Source organism: Erinaceus europaeus, chromosome X (genome assembly GCF_950295315.1).
Source record: "Erinaceus europaeus chromosome X, mEriEur2.1, whole genome shotgun sequence".
Taxonomy (NCBI): domain Eukaryota; kingdom Metazoa; phylum Chordata; class Mammalia; order Eulipotyphla; family Erinaceidae; genus Erinaceus; species Erinaceus europaeus.
The window spans coordinates 71,452,527-71,471,495 of NC_080185.1; the positions used below are offsets into that span (position 1 = coordinate 71,452,527).

The 18,969-nt window shown below is 39.6% G+C and overlaps 1 protein-coding gene across 1 annotated transcript in view; it reads right to left on the reverse strand.

Moving 5' to 3' along the window:
* Positions 1-18,757, reverse strand: part of ATP7A (ATPase copper transporting alpha) — a 135,040-nt gene extending 116,283 nt beyond the window's left edge. Inside the window, exon 1 of the mRNA XM_007534345.3 lies at positions 18,562-18,757. Within this exon, the coding sequence (XP_007534407.2) occupies positions 18,562-18,642 (81 nt within the window). The 5' untranslated portion in view covers positions 18,643-18,757. The remainder of the gene's footprint in view (positions 1-18,561) is intronic.
* Positions 18,758-18,969: the final 212 nt, after the last annotated feature.

The window sequence follows — 18,969 nt, forward strand, 5'->3', positions numbered from 1 at the left end:
TTTTAAAAAGTAATGGGAATTGCAGAAAAATTGAGAGAATGGATCAAGGAAAAACAAAAAAGAAAGGAACAGAGATCATATTCAAAGAAAGAACAGGAGCCAGGGAGACAGCATAACATTATACAACAAACTCTCATACCTAAGGTTCAGAAATCACAGGTTCAATCTCCAGCACCACCGTAGGCGAGAGCTTAACTGTACCTCAGCAAATAATAATCACTGTAATTTTTCTGAATCTAGGAAATGACCAAAACACAGATGATCAGGAAGAAGTGAGAATGCCCAAATTCCTATATCCAAAATGACCTACACGACACATCATTGTAAAATTATCAAAAGTCAAAAAATCTTTTGAAGGCAGCTAGAAAAAAGAAAGTTGGTAGGGGTAGATAGCATAATGGTTATATAAAGAGACTCTCATGCCTAAAGCTCTAAAGTCTCAGACTGAATCCCCTGCACCACTATAAGCCAGAGCTGAGCAGTACTCTTTAGTCTCTCTCTGTGTGTCTTTCTCTTTCATTAAATAAACAAGCAAATAAATAAATAAAATATTTCAAAAAAAGTAGAAAATGACATATAAACATAGCATTATTAGATACCCATCAAACAGCAAAAACCTTACAGGCTAGGAGAGAATAACATGACATATTTAAAGTACTGAAAGGTAAGAACAGTCATCCATAAATACCTTTCTCTGAAAAATTATCAAAACAGAAAAGAAAATGAAAAAAATTTAAGGTGGCAAAGTGATAAAGGCCATTATAAACATAAAATACATATAAAATTGAAAAGGAAAAGAAAACAGAAGCAAGCAAACTGTTTCTAAGACTTGTGAGAAATATAGTAGTGGTGGAGGTGGAAGGGTAGGGATACAGAATTCAGGTGGTGGGTGTGGTATGGAACTATACCCTATAATCTTACAATTTTGTAACCTACTATTAATCACAAACAAAAAATAAAAACAAATCAAGTGGGCCAGCGAAATAACTCACGTGGATAGTGTGCTGCTTTGCAGTGTGGTCAAACCAGGTTGAAGTCCAATCCCTACTGCACTGAAAGAGGCTTCAGTACTGTGGTATCTTTCTCTTTCTCTCTCTCAAAAAAAATTAAAAGGAAAAAAAAAACTACTTAAGTGGTCCAGGTGGTATTGAACTTGAAAGCCTGAGGTCCCAGATTCTATCCCCAACACCACCTGTGCCAGAGTAATGCTCTTGTTTTCTTTCTTCCTCTTTCTCATAAATAAATAAATCTTTAAAAAAAATAGTGGGGCATGGTCCAGGACGTGGAGTAGTGGATAAAGAACTGGACAGTTAAGCATGAGGTCATGAGTTCAATCCCCAGCATCACATGTACCAGAGTAATGTCTGGTTCCTTCAATCCTGCTATCTTTCTCATTAAAAAATAAATAAAATCTTTAAACAACAACAGCAAAAATAGTGGGTCCTGGACAGTAGCACATTTACGCGCACACATTACCATATGAAGGACCCAGGTTTGAGCCCCCATTCAGCAAGGGGGAAGCTTCATGAGTGGTGAAACAGGTCTTCAGATCTCTCTCTCTCCCTCCCATGTCAGTTTCTCAAGTGACATATGAATTTGCTAAATCAAAGTCTATTTCTCTCACTGTACAGTATGCATCATCCATTATGTGGATTTGCAACAAGGCTATTATTATTTCACATACCATTTTATATTAAATCATTTATATTTATGTATTAAACCAATATCTGAGAAAAGCTACTTCAGTCAATTATTTACTTTCTCCAGGAAATTCTCAATGTCTATTGCAAGTTATTTATAATATTATTTATTTTGATTAGGTGGCCCCTAAATCTCTAATTTTTTAGGAAATAATACACTGAGAAGCTTTATTTTGTTAAGATTTATGTGTAATTATTTTACTATATTCTTATTTACAGTAAGAATATAGAAATAGCCTACAAATTCACAAATACAGAAATAATGGTATGTGTTTTATAAAGCAATCTCACTACTGAATGGAATTTTTAATAATGGAAATAATTTATTTTATGATGTTCATAGAAAATGATAAAATTGGGAATTGGGCAGTAGCACAGTGGGTTAAGTGCACATGGCGCAAAGCGTAAGGATCCCGGTTCAAGCCCCTGGCTTCCCACCTGTAGGGTAGTTGCTTCACAAGCAGTGAAGCAGGTCTTCAGGTGTCTTGTCTTTCTCTTCCCCTCTCTGTCTTCCCCTTCTCTCTGTCCTATCTAACAACGACATCAGTAACAACAATAATAATTACAACAATAAAACAACAAGGGCAATAAAAGGGAATAAATGGGGCCAGGTGGTGGTGCACCTGGTTGAGCGCATGTATTACAATGTTCAAGGACCCGGGTTCAAGCCCCCGGTCCCGACCTACAGGGGGAAAGCTTTATGAGTGGTAAAGCAGGGCTGCAGGTGCCTCTCTGTCTCTCTCCCTATCACCCCCTCTCTCTTGATTTCTGGCTATTTCTATCCAATAAATAAATATAATAATAAATAAATAAAATTTAAAAAGGGAATAAATAAATATTTTCAAAAAGTCAAACATTAAAAAAAGAAAAGAAAATGATAATACACAGAGTAAAAAGACGAGGCTTCAAGCCCCTGGTTCCCACCTACAGGGGGTAACTTAACGAGTGGTGGAGCAAGGATGCAGGTATCTCTCTGTCTCTCTCCCACTGTATTACCCCCTTCCCTCTGAATTTCTGGCTGTCTCTATGAAATAAACAAAGATAATAAAAAAATTTAAAAATAAAATAAAAAAATAAGTCAGAAACAGAAGGATGAATATGGGATGATCTCACTCTCAAGCCGAAGTTGAAAAACAAGATCAGAAAAGAAAACACAAGTAGAACCTGAAATGGAATTGGCGTATTGCACCAAAGTAAAAGACTCTGGGGTGGGTGGGTGGGGAGAATACAGGTCCATGAAGGATGATAAATGACATAGTGGGGGTTGTATTGTTAAATGGGAAACTGGGGAATGTTATGCATGTACAAACTATTGTATTTACTGTTGAATATAAAACATTAATTCCCCAATAAAGAAATAATTTTTTTTAAAAAATTAAAACTTCACCTCTCCAGAGCCCTACCAAACTAGGGAAAGACAGAAACAGGCTGGGGGTATAGATCGACCTGCCAATGCCCATGTTCAGCTGAGAAGCAATTACAGAAGCCAGCACTCCTACCTTCTGTACCCCCAAAACAACTTTGATCCATGCTCCCAGTGGGAGAGAAGTGATAGAAGGAAGATGATAAGATGGCTCTGAACTCCAGCACTATCAGGTCCCAGAGAGAGAGGACAAAAAAGAGAGAAATATTTGGATGTAGTAATAGGATTATGTGTGGCTTAGAAGGGTAGAGAGGATTAGACCTGGAAGAAAAAGGGGCAAAGGGTGGGGGTAGATAGCATAATGATTATGCAAAGAGACTCTCATTCCTGAGGCTCCAAAGTTCCAGGTTCAGTCCTCTGCACCACCATAAGTCAGAGCTGAGCAGTGCTCTGGTAAAAAGAAAAGGAAAAGAAGGCAAATATGTACAAATGTAGATGATCGTTGTAGAGATGACAGTTAAACCATATCTGCAACCTCCGGAGAACTGTGGTGGTTTGCAATGGAAGGACTTGGGATTCAGAACTCTGGTGGTGGGAATAGTGTGGAATTATACCCCTGCTGACATGTAATTTTGTAAATCAATATCAAATCGCTAATAAAAAATGTTTAATTAAAAAAAAAAACATGGAGTCGGGTGGTAGGTAGCACAACAGGTTAAGCTCACGTGGCGCAAAGCACAAGGACCGGCATAAGGATCCTGGTTCAAGCCCCCGGCTCCCCACCTGCAGGGAGTCACTTCACAGGCAGTGAAGAAAGTCTGCAGGTGTCTATCTTTCTCTCCCCCTCTCTGTCTTCCCCTCCTCTCTCCATTTCTCTCTCTCCTAACAACAACAACAACTACAACAACAATAAAAAACAAGGGCAACAAAAGGGAAAATAAATAAATATATAAAAAAAGAAAAGGATGACTTATAGGGGCTGGGCTGTAGTGCATGTGGTTAAGAACACAGATCACCATATGCAAGGACATGGGTTCAAGTCCCCAATCCTAATCTACAGTGGGAACACTTCATGAGTGGTGAAGCAGACCTGCAGGTCTCGGTCTCCCCCCCTCTCTCTATATATGCATATATATTTGGATAGAGACATGAAGAAATTGAGAGGGGATGGGGAGATAGAGAGGAAGAAAGACAGAGAGACACCTGCAGCACTGCTTCACCACTTCTGAAGCTTTCCCCCTGCAGGTGGGAACCAGGGGCTTGAAGCTGGATCCTTGCACACTGTAGCATGGGCACTTAACCAGGCACATCACCGCCTTGCCCCTCTATCTTTATATATATATATATATATATATGGCCAACAGGATTATTGCTGGGCTCAGTGCACGAACTAAGAAGGCACTGCTCAAGTAGCCACTTCTTCCACCTTTTTTAATTTTTCTATTTTTATTTGACAGGACAGAAATTGAGAGGAGAGGGAAGATAGAGAGGGAGAGAGAAAAATAGACATCATGCTTGAGAGTTCAATGCCTTATCCACTCACTACGCCACCTCTCGGACCAGCAATGCAACCTATATAGAAAGAATATTACTGGCAGGGGTAAATAGCATAATGGTTATGCAAAGAGACTCATCCCTGAGGCTCCTAAGTCCTAGGTTCAATCCCCACACCATCATATGCCAGAGCTGAGCAGTGCTCTAGGAAGAAAGGAAGGAAGGAAGGGAGGGAGGGAGGAAGGGAGGAAGGGAGGAAGGGAGAAAGGGAGGAAGGGAGGAAGGGAGGGAGGTGAGAAGGAAGGAATATTACCAGTGGCGCAGCGGGTTAAGCACAGGCGGCGCAAGGCACAAGGACCAGCACAAGGATCCTGGTTTGAGCCCCCAGCTCCCCACCTGCAGGGGAGTCACTTCACAAGTGGTGAAGCAGGTCTGCAGGTGTCTATCTTTCTCTCCCCCTCTCTGTCTTCCCCTCCTCTCCATTTCTCTCTGTCCTATCCAAAAACAGTAACAACAACAATAATAACTACAACAATAAAAAAACAAGGGCAACAAAAGGGAATATTAAAAAAAGGAAAAGAAATGGTTAAAACAACAAGAAAAAATATTGGAGACTCGAACCAGGACAAGAGTCCAGCTAAAAGTCCTCCAGAAGGTGAAGCACAAAACAACGAGTTCAACATCCAAACATTAGCTAAGAAAATAATAACAGGAGTGAGTAAAGAATTTGAAAAAATTGTAATCAGAAATGCAGGAACAACAAATGAGAATATGGAAGAAAATTCTAATTATCTCATGGTTATTAGAGAGCTGAAAGCTGAAATCGCTGAGCTAAGAAGGCAACTAGCTGAACAAGCTAAAACAGTAACAGAGCAGGGCAACAAAATAGATGAACTCCAGAAAGCAGTAGAGGGCAGAGAGAATAGAATCTATGAGGCTGAAGACAGAATCAGCAAGATTGAGGATGAATTAAAGACAACTAAAAAAGAAGTAAGAGATCTCAAAAAGAGATTAAGAGATGCTGAAAACAACAACAGAGTCCTATGGGATGACTTCAAAAGAAACAATATACACATTATTGGTTTACCAGAGGAAGAAAGAGAAAGAGAGGAAGAAAGCATTCTCCAGGCCATAATAGCTGAAAATTTCTCTAGTCTAGACAACACCAAAGACATAGATTCAAGAAGCCCAAGGGTCCCAAACAGAATTAACCCAGACCTAAAGACACCAAGACATGTCATACTTAGAATGGAAAGGAATAAGGATAAAGAAAGGATCCTCAAGGCTGCAAGAGAAAAACAAAGAGTCACCTACAAAGGAAAACCCATAAGATTAGCAGCAGACTTCTCCATACAAACACTACAGGCCAGAAGAGAATGGCAAGATATCTATCGAGTGTTCAATGAGAAAGGCTTTCAGCCAAGAATACTATATCCTGCTAGACTGTCATTCAGACTAGATGGAAACATCAAAACCTTCTCAGACAAGCAACAGTTGAAGGAAGCAACCATCACCAAGCCTGCCCTGAAAGAAGTTCTGAAAGGTCTCCTATAAACAACCAGACCACCACAAATAGGACATATATCAAAACACTCTAAACTCTTCAAGAATGGCATTGAAATATCTTCAATCTTTGATATCAATAAATGTCAAAGGCCTGAATTCACCTATTAAAAGACACAGAGTAGGAAGATGGATCAGAAAACACAACCCAACAATATGTTGTCTACAGGAAACTCACCTAACTCAACAAGACAAACACAGACTTAAAGTGAAAGGATGGAAAACTATCATACAAGCCAATGGCCCACAAAAAAGGGCAGGAACAGCTATTCTCATATCTGACATGATAGACTTTAAAATAGATAAAATTTAAAAAGATAGGAATGGACACTACTTAATGCTCAGAGGATCAGTCAATCAAGAGGACTTAACAATTATTAATATCTATGCACCCAATGAGAAGCCATCTAAATACATCAAACTTCCACTGAAAGAGCTACAGCAATATATTAACAGTAACACAATCATAGTAGGGGACTTCAACACCCCACTCTCTCAACTTGACAGATCATCCAGGAAGAAAATCAGTAAAGACATAAGGGAGCTAAATGAAGAGATAAATAAACTAGAACTATTGGACATTTTCAGAGTCATTCATCCCAAAAAACGGGAATACACATTTTACTCAAATCCACATGGATCATTCTCAAGGATAGACCATATGTTAGGCCACAAAGACAGCATCAGCCAATTCAAGAGCACTGAAATCATCCCAAGCATCTTCTCAGACCACAGTGGAATTAAACTAACACTTAACAATCAACAAAAGATTAGTAACAGTGCCAAAATGTGGAAGCTCAACAGTACACTTCTTAACAACTTCTGGGTCAAAGAGGAAATCAAGGAAGAAATCAAAATGTTTCGAGAGTTCAATGAAAATGAAGACACAAGCTATCAAAATATTTGGGACACAGCTAAAGCAGTCCTAAGAGGGAAGTTCATAGCTATACAAGCACACATTAGGAAACAAGAAAAGGCACAAATAAACAGCCTGATTGCACATCTTAAAGACCTAGAAGAAGAACAACAAAGGAATCCTAAAGCAACCAGAAGGACAGAAATCACTAAAGTTAGGGCAGAAATAAATAACATTGAGAATAGGAAAACCATACAAAAGATCAATGAAAGTAAATGTTGGTTCTTCGAAAGAGTAAACAAAATCGACAAACCTTTAGCCAGACTCACAAAACAAAAAAGGGAGAAGACCCAAATAAATCGGATAGTAAATGAAAGAGGAGATATCACAACAGACACTGCAGAAATTCAACATATCATGCGAGGCTTCTATGAACAACTATATGCCACCAAGCTAGAGAACCTGGAAGAAATGAATGATTTCCTAGATACCTACCAACTTCCAAAACTAAGTAAAGAGGAAGTAGATAACATGAACAGGCCCATCACAGCTAATGAAATTGAAGCAGTTATCAAAAATCTTCCCAAAAATAAAAGTCCTGGACCAGATGGTTTTACAAATGAATTCTACAAAACTTTCAAAGAAGAACTAATACCTCTACTTTTAAAAGTCTTCCAGAAGATTGAAGACACTGGAATACTCCCTGCCAGCTTCTATGAAGCCAACATCACCCTGATACCAAAAGCAGACAGGGACACAAGCAAAAAAGAAAACTACAGACCAATATCTCTGATGAACATAGATGTAAAAATATTGAACAAAATTCTAGCCAACCGGATACAGCAGTATATCAAAAAGATTGTCCATCATGACCAAGTGGGGTTTATCCCAGGCATGCAAGGTTGGTTTAATATACGTAAATCAATCAATGTGATCCACCACATCAACAAAAGCAAGACCAAAAACCACATGGTCATATCAATAGATGCAGAGAAAGCCTTTGACAAAATACAACATCCCTTTATGATCAAAACACTACAAAAAATGGGAATAGATGGAAAATTCCTGAAGATAGTGGAGTCTATATATAGCAAACCTACAGCCAACATCATACTCAATGGTTAAAAACTGGAAGCATTTCCCCTCAGATCAGGTACTAGACAGGGCTGCCCACTATCACCATTACTATTCAACATAGTGTTGGAAGTTCTTGCCATAGCAATCAGGCAGGAGCAAGGAATTAAAGGCATACAGATTGGAAGAGAAGAAGTCAAACTCTCCTTATTTGCAGATGACATGATAGTATACATGGAAAAAACTAAGGAATCCAGCAAGAAGCTTTTGGAAATCATCAGGCAATACAGTAAGGTGTCAGGCTATAAAATTAACATTCAAAAGTCAGTGGCATTCCTCTATGCAAACACTAAGTTAGAAGAAATTGAAATCCAGAAATCAGTTCCTTTTTCTATAGCAACAAAAACAATAAAATATCTAGGAGTAAACCTAACCAAAGAAGTGAAAGACTTGTATACTGAAAATTATGAGTCACTACTCAAAGAAATTGAAAAAGACACAAAGAAGTGGAAAGATATTCCATGTTCATGGGTTGGAAGAATTAACATCATCAAAATGAATATATTACCCAGAGCCATCTACAAATTTAATGCTATCCCCATCAAGATCCCAAGCACATTTTTTAGGAGAATAGAACAAATGCTACAAATGTTTATCTGGAACCAGAAAAGACCTAGAATTGCCAAAACAATCTTGAGAAAAAAGAACAGAACCGGAGGCATCACACTCCCAGATCTCAAACTGTATTATAGGGCCATTGTCATCAAAACTGCTTGGTACTGGAACATGAATAGACACACTGACCAGTGGAATAGAATTGAGAGCCCAGAAATGAGGCCCCACACCTATGGACATCTAATCGTTGACAAAGGGGCCCAGACTTTTAAATGGGGAAAGCAGAGTCTATTCAACAAATGGTGTTGCAAACAATGGGTTGAAACATGCAGAAGAATGAAACTGAATCACTGTATTTCACCGAATACAAAAGTAAATTCCAAGTGGATCAAGGACTTGGATGTTAGACCAGAAACTATCAGATACTTAGAGGAAAATATTGGAAGAACTTTTTTCCGCATAAATTTTAAAGACATTTTCAATGAAACGAATCCAATTACAAGGAAGACTAAGGCAAGTATAAACCTATGGGACTACATCAAATTAAAAAGCTTCTTCACAGCAAAAGAAACCACTACGCAAATCAAGAGACCCCTCACAGAATGGGAGAAGATCTTTACACGCCATACATCAGATAAGAGTTTAATAACCAACATATATAAAGAGCTTACCAGACTCAACAACAAGACAACAAATAACCCCATCCAAAAATGGGGGGAGGACTTGGACAGAATATTCACCACAGAAGAGATCCAAAAGGCCGAGAAACACATGAAAAAATGCTCCAAGTCTCTGATTGTCAGAGAAATGCAAATCAAGACAACAATGAGATATCACTTCACTCCTGTGAGAATGTCACACATCAGAAAAGGTAACAGCAGCAAATGCTGGAGAGGATGTGGGGTCAAAGGAACCCTCCTGCACTGCTGGTGGGAATGTCAATTGGTCCAACCTCTGTGGAGAACAGTCTGGAGAACTCTCAGAAGGCTAGAAATGGACCTACCCTATGACCCTGCAATTCCCCTCCTGGGGATATATCCTAAGGAACCCAACACATCCATCCAAAAAGATCTGTGTACACATATGTTCTTGGCAGCACAATTTGTAATAGCCAAAACCTGGAAGCAACCCAGGTGTCCAACAGCAGATGAGTGGCTGAGCAAGTTGTGGTATATATACACAATGGAATACTACTCAGCTGTAAAAAATGGTGACTTCACCGTTTTCAGCCGATCTTGGATGGACCTTGAAAAAATCATGTTGAGTGAAATAAGTCAGAAACAGAAGGATGAATATGGGATGATCTCACTCTCAGGCCGAAGTTGAAAAACAAGATTAGAAAAGAAAACACAAGTCGAACCTGAAATGGAATTGGAGTATTACACCAAAGTAACAGACTCTGGGGTGGTTGGGTGGGTGGGGAGAATACAGGTCCATGAAAAATGATGAATGAAATAGTGTGGGTTGTATTGCTAAATGGGAATCTGGGGAATGTTATGCATGTAAAAAAAAAAAAAAAGAAGTAGAAACGCAAAGCAGAAATTGTCTGAGTTTGGAGTATGGCACCAAAGTAAGAAAGCAGAAGTACACTAGAGTTTGCAGTGAGTACCTCCCTAATACTTCCTCTCCACTTTTCCAAGCTTTGGGTCCATGATTGCTCAACAATTTGTTTGGCTTTGTATGTTTACTCTCTTTTCAGTCACCAGGTTCCAGGTGTCATCAGGATGCCGGCCAGACTTCCCTGGATTGAAGACACCACCAATGTGTCCTGGAGCTCAGCTTCCCCAGAGACCCATCCTACTAGGGAAAGAGAGAGGCAGACTGGGAGTATGGACCGACCAGTCAACGCCCATGTTCAGCGAGAAAGCAATTACAGAAGCCAGACCTTCTACCTTCTGCAACCCACAATGACCCTGGGTCCATGCTCCCAGAGGGATAGAGAATGGGAAAGCTATCGGGGGAGGGGGTGGGATATGGAGATTGGGCGGTGGGAATTGTGTGGAGTTGTACCCCTCCTACCCTATGGTTTTGTTAATTAATCCTTTCTTAAAAAAAAAAAAGAACTCTTTTCTGCATAAATTTTAAAGACATTTTCAATGAAACGAATCCAATTACAAAGAAGACTAAGGCAAGCATAAACCTATGGGACTACATCAAATTAAAAAGCTTCTTCACAGCAAAAGAAACCACTACCCAAACCAAGAGACCCCTCACAGAATGGGAGAAGAGCTTTACATGCCATACATCAGATAAGAGTTTAATAACCAACATATATAAAGAGCTTGCCAGACTCAACAACAAGACAACAAATAACCCCATCCAAAAATGGGGGGAGGACTTGGACAGAATATTCACCACAGAAGAGATCCAAAAGGCCGAGAAACACATGAAAAAATGCTCCAAGTCTCTGATTGTCAGAGAAATGCAAATCAAGACAACAATGAGATATCACTTCACTCCTGTGAGAATCTCAGACATCAGAAAAGGTAACAGCAGCAAATGCTGGAGAGGGTGTGGGGTCAAAGGAACCCTCCTGCACTGCTGGTGGGAATGTCAATTGGTCCAACCTCTGTGGAGAACAGTCCTCAGAAGGCTAGAAATGGACCTACCCTATGACCCTGCAATTCCTCTCCTGGGGATATATCCTAAGGAACCCAACACATCCATCCAAAAAGATCTGTGTACACATATGTTCTTGGCAGCACAATTTGTAATAGCCAAAACCTAGAAGCAACCCAGGTGTCCAACAACAGATGAGTGGCTGAGCAAGTTGTGGTATATATACACAATGGAATACTACTCAGCTGTAAAAAATGGTGACTTCACCGTTTTCAGCCGATCTTGGATGGACCTTGAAAAAATCATGTTGAGTGAAATAAGTCAGAAACAGAAGGATGAATATGGGATGATCTCACTCTCAGCCCGAAGTTGAAAAACAAGATAAGAAAAGAAAACACAAGTCGAACCTGAAATGAAATTGGAGTATTACACCAAAGTAAAAGACTCTGGGGTGGGTGGGTTGGGAGAATACAGGTCCATGAAAGATGATGAATGACATAGTGGGGGTTGTATTGTCAAATGGGAATCTGGGGAATGTTATGCATGTACAAACTATTGTATTTACTGTTGAATGTAAAACATTAATTCCCCAATAAAGAAATATATTATTAAAAAAAAGGAAAAGAATATTACCTATATTTGTATACTACTTTATAATTCAGAGCACTTAGACATACATTAGTACACTCAATACTCATAATTACTTATGAGTTACATATGGCACATTTTTGGTAGGGGGAGGGAATAGTTTCTGGGATCAAACCCAGGACCTCATGCATACAAAGCATGATTCCTTTTTTTTTAAGATGGTTTCATTTTTACTTATTTATCTATCTTAATTTTTTAAACTTCATTTTATCTGGTAGAACAAAGAGAAATTGAGAGGGGAAGAGAAAATAGAAGAGGGAGACAGAGAGACAGAGAGATACCTGCAGCCACCTGCCTCACCACTCATGAAGCTTTCCCCTTGCAGGTGGGGACCAGGGGCTTGAAGATGGGTCCTTTTGCACTATAATGCGTGTGCTCAATCAGGTGTGCCACCGCCAAGCCCTGTTTATTTATTTTAATGAGAGGGATAGGAGGAGAGAGGGAAAGAACCAGATATCACTTTGGTACATGTGCTGCTGGGGATTGAACTCAGGACCTCATGCTTGAGAGTCCAATGCTTTATCCACCACGCCACCTCCTGGGCCACCATAATTACCTTTTAAAAAATATATTTATCTATTTATTCCCTTTTGTTGCCCTTGTTGTTTTATTGTTGTAGTTATTATTATTGTTACTGATGTCATCATTGTTGGATAGAACAGAGAGAAATGGAGAGAGGAGGGGAAGACAGAGAGGGGGAGAGAAAGATAGATACCTGCAGACCCACTTCACCGCTTGTGAAGCGACTCCCCTGCAGGTGGGGACCTAGGGGCTGGAACTGGGATCCCTACTCTGGTCCTTGCGCTTTGTGCCATGTGTGCTTAATATAATTACCTTTTTTACTGAAAGAGTACTTAATAATGAGGTAAGAAAATTGATTAAACTTGGGCAGGGGTAGATAGCATAATGGTTATGCAAAGAGACTCATGCCTGAGACTCCAAAGTCCCAGGTTCAATCGATCCCCTGCACGATCATAAGCCAGAGCTGAGCAGTGTTCTGGTGTTTCTCTGTCTCTCTCTCTCTCTGCATCTCTTTCAAAAATAAAATATTTTTAAAAAAGAGCTGGGTGGGTGGTGGCACACCTGGTTGAGTGCCCGTATTACAGTGCACAAGGACCTGGGTTAGAGCCCCCGGTCCCCGCCTGCAGGGGGAAAGCTTCACAAGTGGTGATGCAGGGCTGCAGGTATCTCTCTGTCACACACACACTCTCTCTCTATCTCCCCCTCCTCTCAATTTCTAGCTGTCTCTAGCCAATAAAGAAAGATAATAAAAAAAGATTTTTTAATTAAAAAAAAAGAAAACACTGATTAAACTCCTTGACATACTCAAAGATCTAAATTTCAACTGCTGGAGACTAGGGAGACAGCATAATGATTATGCAAAAGACCTGTCCAAGGCTCAGGCTCTGAGTATCAGGTTCAATCCCAAAGCACCACAATAAAACAAGAGATAAGCATGCTCTTGTGGTAATAATAACAACAACTTTGTAGTCTAGAAGCTGGCTAAATAAAGTGTTAGACTCTCAAGCATGGGGTCCTGAGTTTGACTCCCAACATCAAGTATGCCAGGCTGATCTGGTTCTCTCTTTCTCTTTCACCCTCATTATTAAATAAATAAATATTTAAAGAATAAAGAAATTTCACCTGTAAGATTACAGAAAAGCCTATAGGTGAGAAGTAAAATTCAATCGATGGATTTGGGAATGGCATCAATGCTACATGTAGTAAGCAGGTAAGTAAGGGGAGAAAGGGTTAGAAACATAAGTGCTTTGATCAGGTTTCAGTGCCACCATATAGCACAATTCCATGGCATATATTTTTACAGACTGACAATATTACTGCTGCTCCATAAAGTTGTGTAAGACAATAGTACTGAATGAAATATACTAGGAGTCTCCAACCTGAAGATCAGGCTCTACTGGTAGATCTAGAAATTTTACCTTATGGAGTTTCAAACTGGTTCCCAATAACGTATTCTCCTTCTGCAACATCCCTCCCCTCCCATATACCACATGTTCCAGATGAAATTTCATTCACTGAGTAAATAAAAAAACATCACAACTAGCAACTACTTCTCAGAGACTAAAATGTCTCTATATTAGGTCTCAAAACTCAATCTTAAAAAAAAAAAAAACCTCAATTGTAGAAGAAGCTATTCTACAAAATAAGGTTGAAAGTCAATGTAATAAATAACTAGGAGACAAATATACTCTTATATGATCATTTCTACCTACCTAGTAGGGAAGAACTGTAACATGCCAGGATAATAATGTTAAACCTTAAAACATGAGACCACCAACAACAGATGAGTGGCTGAGCAAGTTGTGGTCTATATACACAATGGAATACTACTCAGCTGTAAAAAATGGTGACTTCACCGTTTTCAGCCGATCTTGGATGGACCTTGAAAAAATCATGTTGAGTGAAATAAGTCAGAAACAGAAGGATGAATATGGGATGATCTCACTCTCAGGCCGAAGTTGAAAAACAAGATCAGAAAAGAAAACACAAGTAGAACCTGAAATAGAATTGGTGTATTGCCCCCAAGTAAAAGACTCTGAGGTGGGTGGGTGGGGAGAATACAGGTCCATGAAGGATGATAAATGACATAGTGGGGGTTGTATTGTTAAATGGGAATCTGGGGAATGTTATGCATGTACAAACTATTGTATTTACTGTTTAATGTAAAACATTAATTCCCCAATAAAGAAATAAATTTAAAAAAAAAACATGAGACCACAGGAGTCGGGCAGCAGTACAGCAGGTTAAGTGCAGGTGGATAAGGATAAGGATCCTGGTTCGAGCCCCCAGCTCCCCACCTGCAGGGCAGTCGCGGTGAAGTAGGTCTGCAGGTGTCTATCTTTCTCTCTCCCTCTCTTGTCTTCCCCTCCTCTCTCCATTTCTCTCTGTCCTATCCAACGACGACATCAATAACTACAACAATAAAACAAGGGCAACAAAAGGGAATAAATAAATAAAAACATGAGAACAAGTTACATTAAATCCAAGGGTAACAGGAGAGAAAAGCAAGTCATTCATTTGGCAATCACTTATGCCTTAACGCCAAGTTAAGAAGACTAATCTATGTGTCTACAACTGTATTATAAACTATTAACCCACCAATAAAGTAGAGAGAGAAGAAAATATTAATACAGATTACAAACAAAATTTACCACAAGAGAGCTCACCAGCTAGAGTATGTGCCTTACCATGTATGTGGTCCACGTTCAAGCTCAGTCACCACATGGAAGTATCATGGCCCCATGGGAAGCTCTGGTATTTTCCTCCCCCCACCCCCTTTTCTTTTTCTTTCTCCCCGTCCTCTTTCCCTCTCGCTGAATGGAAAAGTCCCAGAGCAGTGAAATCATACATGTATGAGGATTTGCCTCTGAATATATTTACTACATAAAGTTCTGACCAAGTTGTATTTCGATACAGCACAAAAATGTGGCACAGATAAAATCAGAGTCAGAGACCTGGGTTAAATCCAATCTCTGAAACCTTTCACCTAAAGGTCATATTCACCTAAAAAAATGGACAAACTATAATAGCCTCTAAAAAAATGTATGCATATCTAGGCGGCCAGGCAGTGGCACATCTGGTTAAGGGCACACATAACAGTGCACAATGACAAGGGTTCAAGCCCCTGGTCCCCACCTGCAGAGGGAAAGCTTCACAAGTGGTGAAGCAGGGCTGCAGGTGTCTCTCTGTCTATTTCTCTCTATCTCCTTCTCCTCTCTCAATTTCTGTCTCAATCCAATAATAAATAAAAATAAAGTATGCATATCTTGAATCCAGCAATTTTTAAAAATTTTTTACCAGAACACTACTCAGTTCTGGTTTATGGTGGTGCTGGGGATTGAACCTCGGACCTAAAGAGCCTCAGGCTTGAAAGGCTTTTTGCATAACCTTTATGCTGTCTCCTCAGCCCAAATCCAGCAATTTTACTTCTAGGAAATATCTGAAGGAAATGATAATAAAAATCCACAAAGACATGTCTATGAAGAATGCTCATTTAGAACAAAGAAATATCTGAATTAGTTGAGTAAATTATGACATTTTCACATACATGAATAAGTAACCAGTAAGTGATGCTGATTTTATAGAAGAAAAACTATTCAGAATATCATTTTCTTGTTGTCACCAGGGTTTCATTGCTCCAGATAGAATGAGACAGACAGAAGTCAGGGAGGTGGAGCACTAGGTAAAACCGTGAACTCTCAAGCACAAAGTCCTGAGTTTGATCCCCAGCATCACACATAGCAGAGTAATGTTTACACACACACACACACCACATAGCAGAGTAATGTTTACACACACACATACACCACATAGCAGAGTAATGTTTACACACACACAGCTTCCCCCAGTTATGTGGGGCCTGGGGACTCAAACCTGAGTATCATGCATGACCAACTTTCAGAATATAATATTAAGGAGGGCTGGGGAGACAGCATAATGGTTATACGAAAGACTTTCATGCCTGAGTCTCAGAGGCCCTAAGTTCAATATTCAGCATCACCATAAGCCAGAACTGAGCAGTGCTCTGGTCTTTCTCTATCTGTATCTCTCTCTCATTAAAATAAAAGAACATAATATTAAGGAAAAGTATAAAGTAAAAAATATTAAATAGGGCGGTAGCACAGTGGGTTAAGTGCACGTGGAGTGAAGCACAAGGACCGGTGTAAGGATCCCAGTTCCCAGTTCCAGCCCCCGGCTCCCCACCTGCAGGGGAGTTGCTTCACAAGTCGTGAAGCAGGTCTGTCTGTCTCTTTTTCTCCCCTTCTCTGTCTTCCCCTCCTCTCTCCATTTCTCTCTGTCCTATCCAACAACAATGACATCAACAACAACAATAAAACAAGGGCAACAAAAGGAAAAATAAATAATAAAAAAATTAAATAGATGCACAACTCCAAAGTATATTTAAAATACAACACTCAATAAAAATCAAAATAGGGGCAGAGGAGATAGCCTAATGGTTCTGCAAAAGACTCACAAGCCAAAGTCTCAGATGCAGTCTCCAGCACCACAAGCCACAGCTGAGCAATGTTCTGGTCTATTTCTCTTTATCTCTCATTAAAATAAAATAAATACAATATCAAGAAAAAAGAAAAAAATCAAAAGTATAGATGACTGGGGAAATAGTTCAATTGATAGACTTTCAAGACTATGGTTCCTAGTTCAATCTCCAGCACCACATGTACCAGTGTGGTGCCCTGGCTTGTCTCTGTCTCACATGAAAATCCTCTCTCTATGTAATAAATAATACCAATAGAAATCAGGAAGGCATAACTTTTCTCATTAATATTTGAAATCATATCAGACTGTAACTTTATACATTAACACTGTTTTTGTGTTTACTCTCTACATAAATCTTTGATTGGCTGAAGTTGAATATGATTTTAAGTTTACCAGTCTAATACTGTTTTTTTTCTTTTAACCAGTGATATAGCTGTGTTAGAAATAAGGATGTTGAATTGTTATGTGGAAAACTGAGAACTGTTACACATGTACAAACTATTGACTGTAAATCAATAAACCCCCACAGTAAAGAAATTTTTTAAAAAGAAATAAAGATGTTGATGTACAATGCACAATGTACAATGTGTTGTTGTATGTCTTGCATCTTTCTAGATCCCCAAGCCTTTGTTCACATTATTTCTTCTATTTCAGATACCCTCCCCTTGATCAATTCCTTCATATCTAAATCCTATCCATTCTTCCAGACACAGGTCAAATGTTCCTATTGCTTAACTGTAAAGACACTTTGTTTCTATTACACAACTTCACGGAGGAAAAAAAAAATCATCAATCTTAATACACTGTAAGCACTTCAAGGGGAAAAAAAAGCCCTCTCATGTTATGACAATAGAAACAAGAAAGTTGAAAAAGTCAAGAATGTAGCTCAATAGTAAAGTTCATGTTTACAAGGTCTAATCCCAACACCCCCCAAAAAACAGTGAGATAAAGCAAATTGTCAATTCAAAATTGTCTTAGTGAACTCAACCTACTGACTGCAAATACTTTTGAGTCAGGGACACTAACATCTATTTGTTTATTATGACCCCTTCACATTTCAGTATTAGTTAATTGAATGTTCTGCACCCATTAAGTCTCAAAACAAATACATATATACATATACATATACCTATGATCAAAGCAGAGGTCAGGGTTAAAAAGCATCAAACTTGTGAAATTATGACCTCACCGCGTACAACAACCAACTTCAAGACAGAGATGCCACGGGGTGCAACAAGAACTTTAAGTAACTTTACTGCGAAGGGGGAAGAATGAACAAAATGAAAAGTGTTACCTTACAGTTTTGCTACCAGAGCGAGACAAGTTAATCATCTTTGTTTTACATTATTTAATTAGTAACAGTCATTAATTAATTCAAGCTACTTCCAATACCTTCCAATACGTTAGACAACCAACGTAGGCCATGGATGATCAAGACACTGCCCCAGAGGGGAACCAGAAAGTGACATGGTTCAGAACCTAAGCCCTTTCCTTCCTCTATCCCCAATCAGGAGTCGTAAAACAAAAATGTTGTGGTAAATATGAATTGTGACGAAATGAGAATTTGGAGAGTGTTCTAGATTAAAATGACCTAGCCACACTAGGAACTACAGACTCACAGGACACATTTCCAATAGAAAGAGACGACAGGAAGTCGACATAGGACTCACCTGGTCTTTCCGTCCTATGCTTAAATCTCTGAATGAGCTCAGTGGCAGCGACAGATCCACACGCGCAGACTCCGATCTCATAAACCAGAAGTTAATAGTAGTAGCTGTGGCGATGGCAGCAGCGGCACCATCGGGAGCGTCCTAGGTGGCGGAGGCAACTCCTCCCTCAGCTTCTCTTCCTCCACCCCGCCCCCAGTCACCCGCCCAACGTCTCCACCCACTCGCCCCCACTTCCGGGTGAAAAACCAGGCCGGAAGCCGGATGGGAGGGGCAGAGCGACGCGTCACGTGAAGAGGAACACGAAGACTAGAGTCAAGCTCTCCTGCCCCCTGCTGCCCTCTGGCAGACACGCAGCCCTGGAAGGAACTCAGCGATGCACCTCTTCTTCCCCTCACCAAAAAGAAAAGT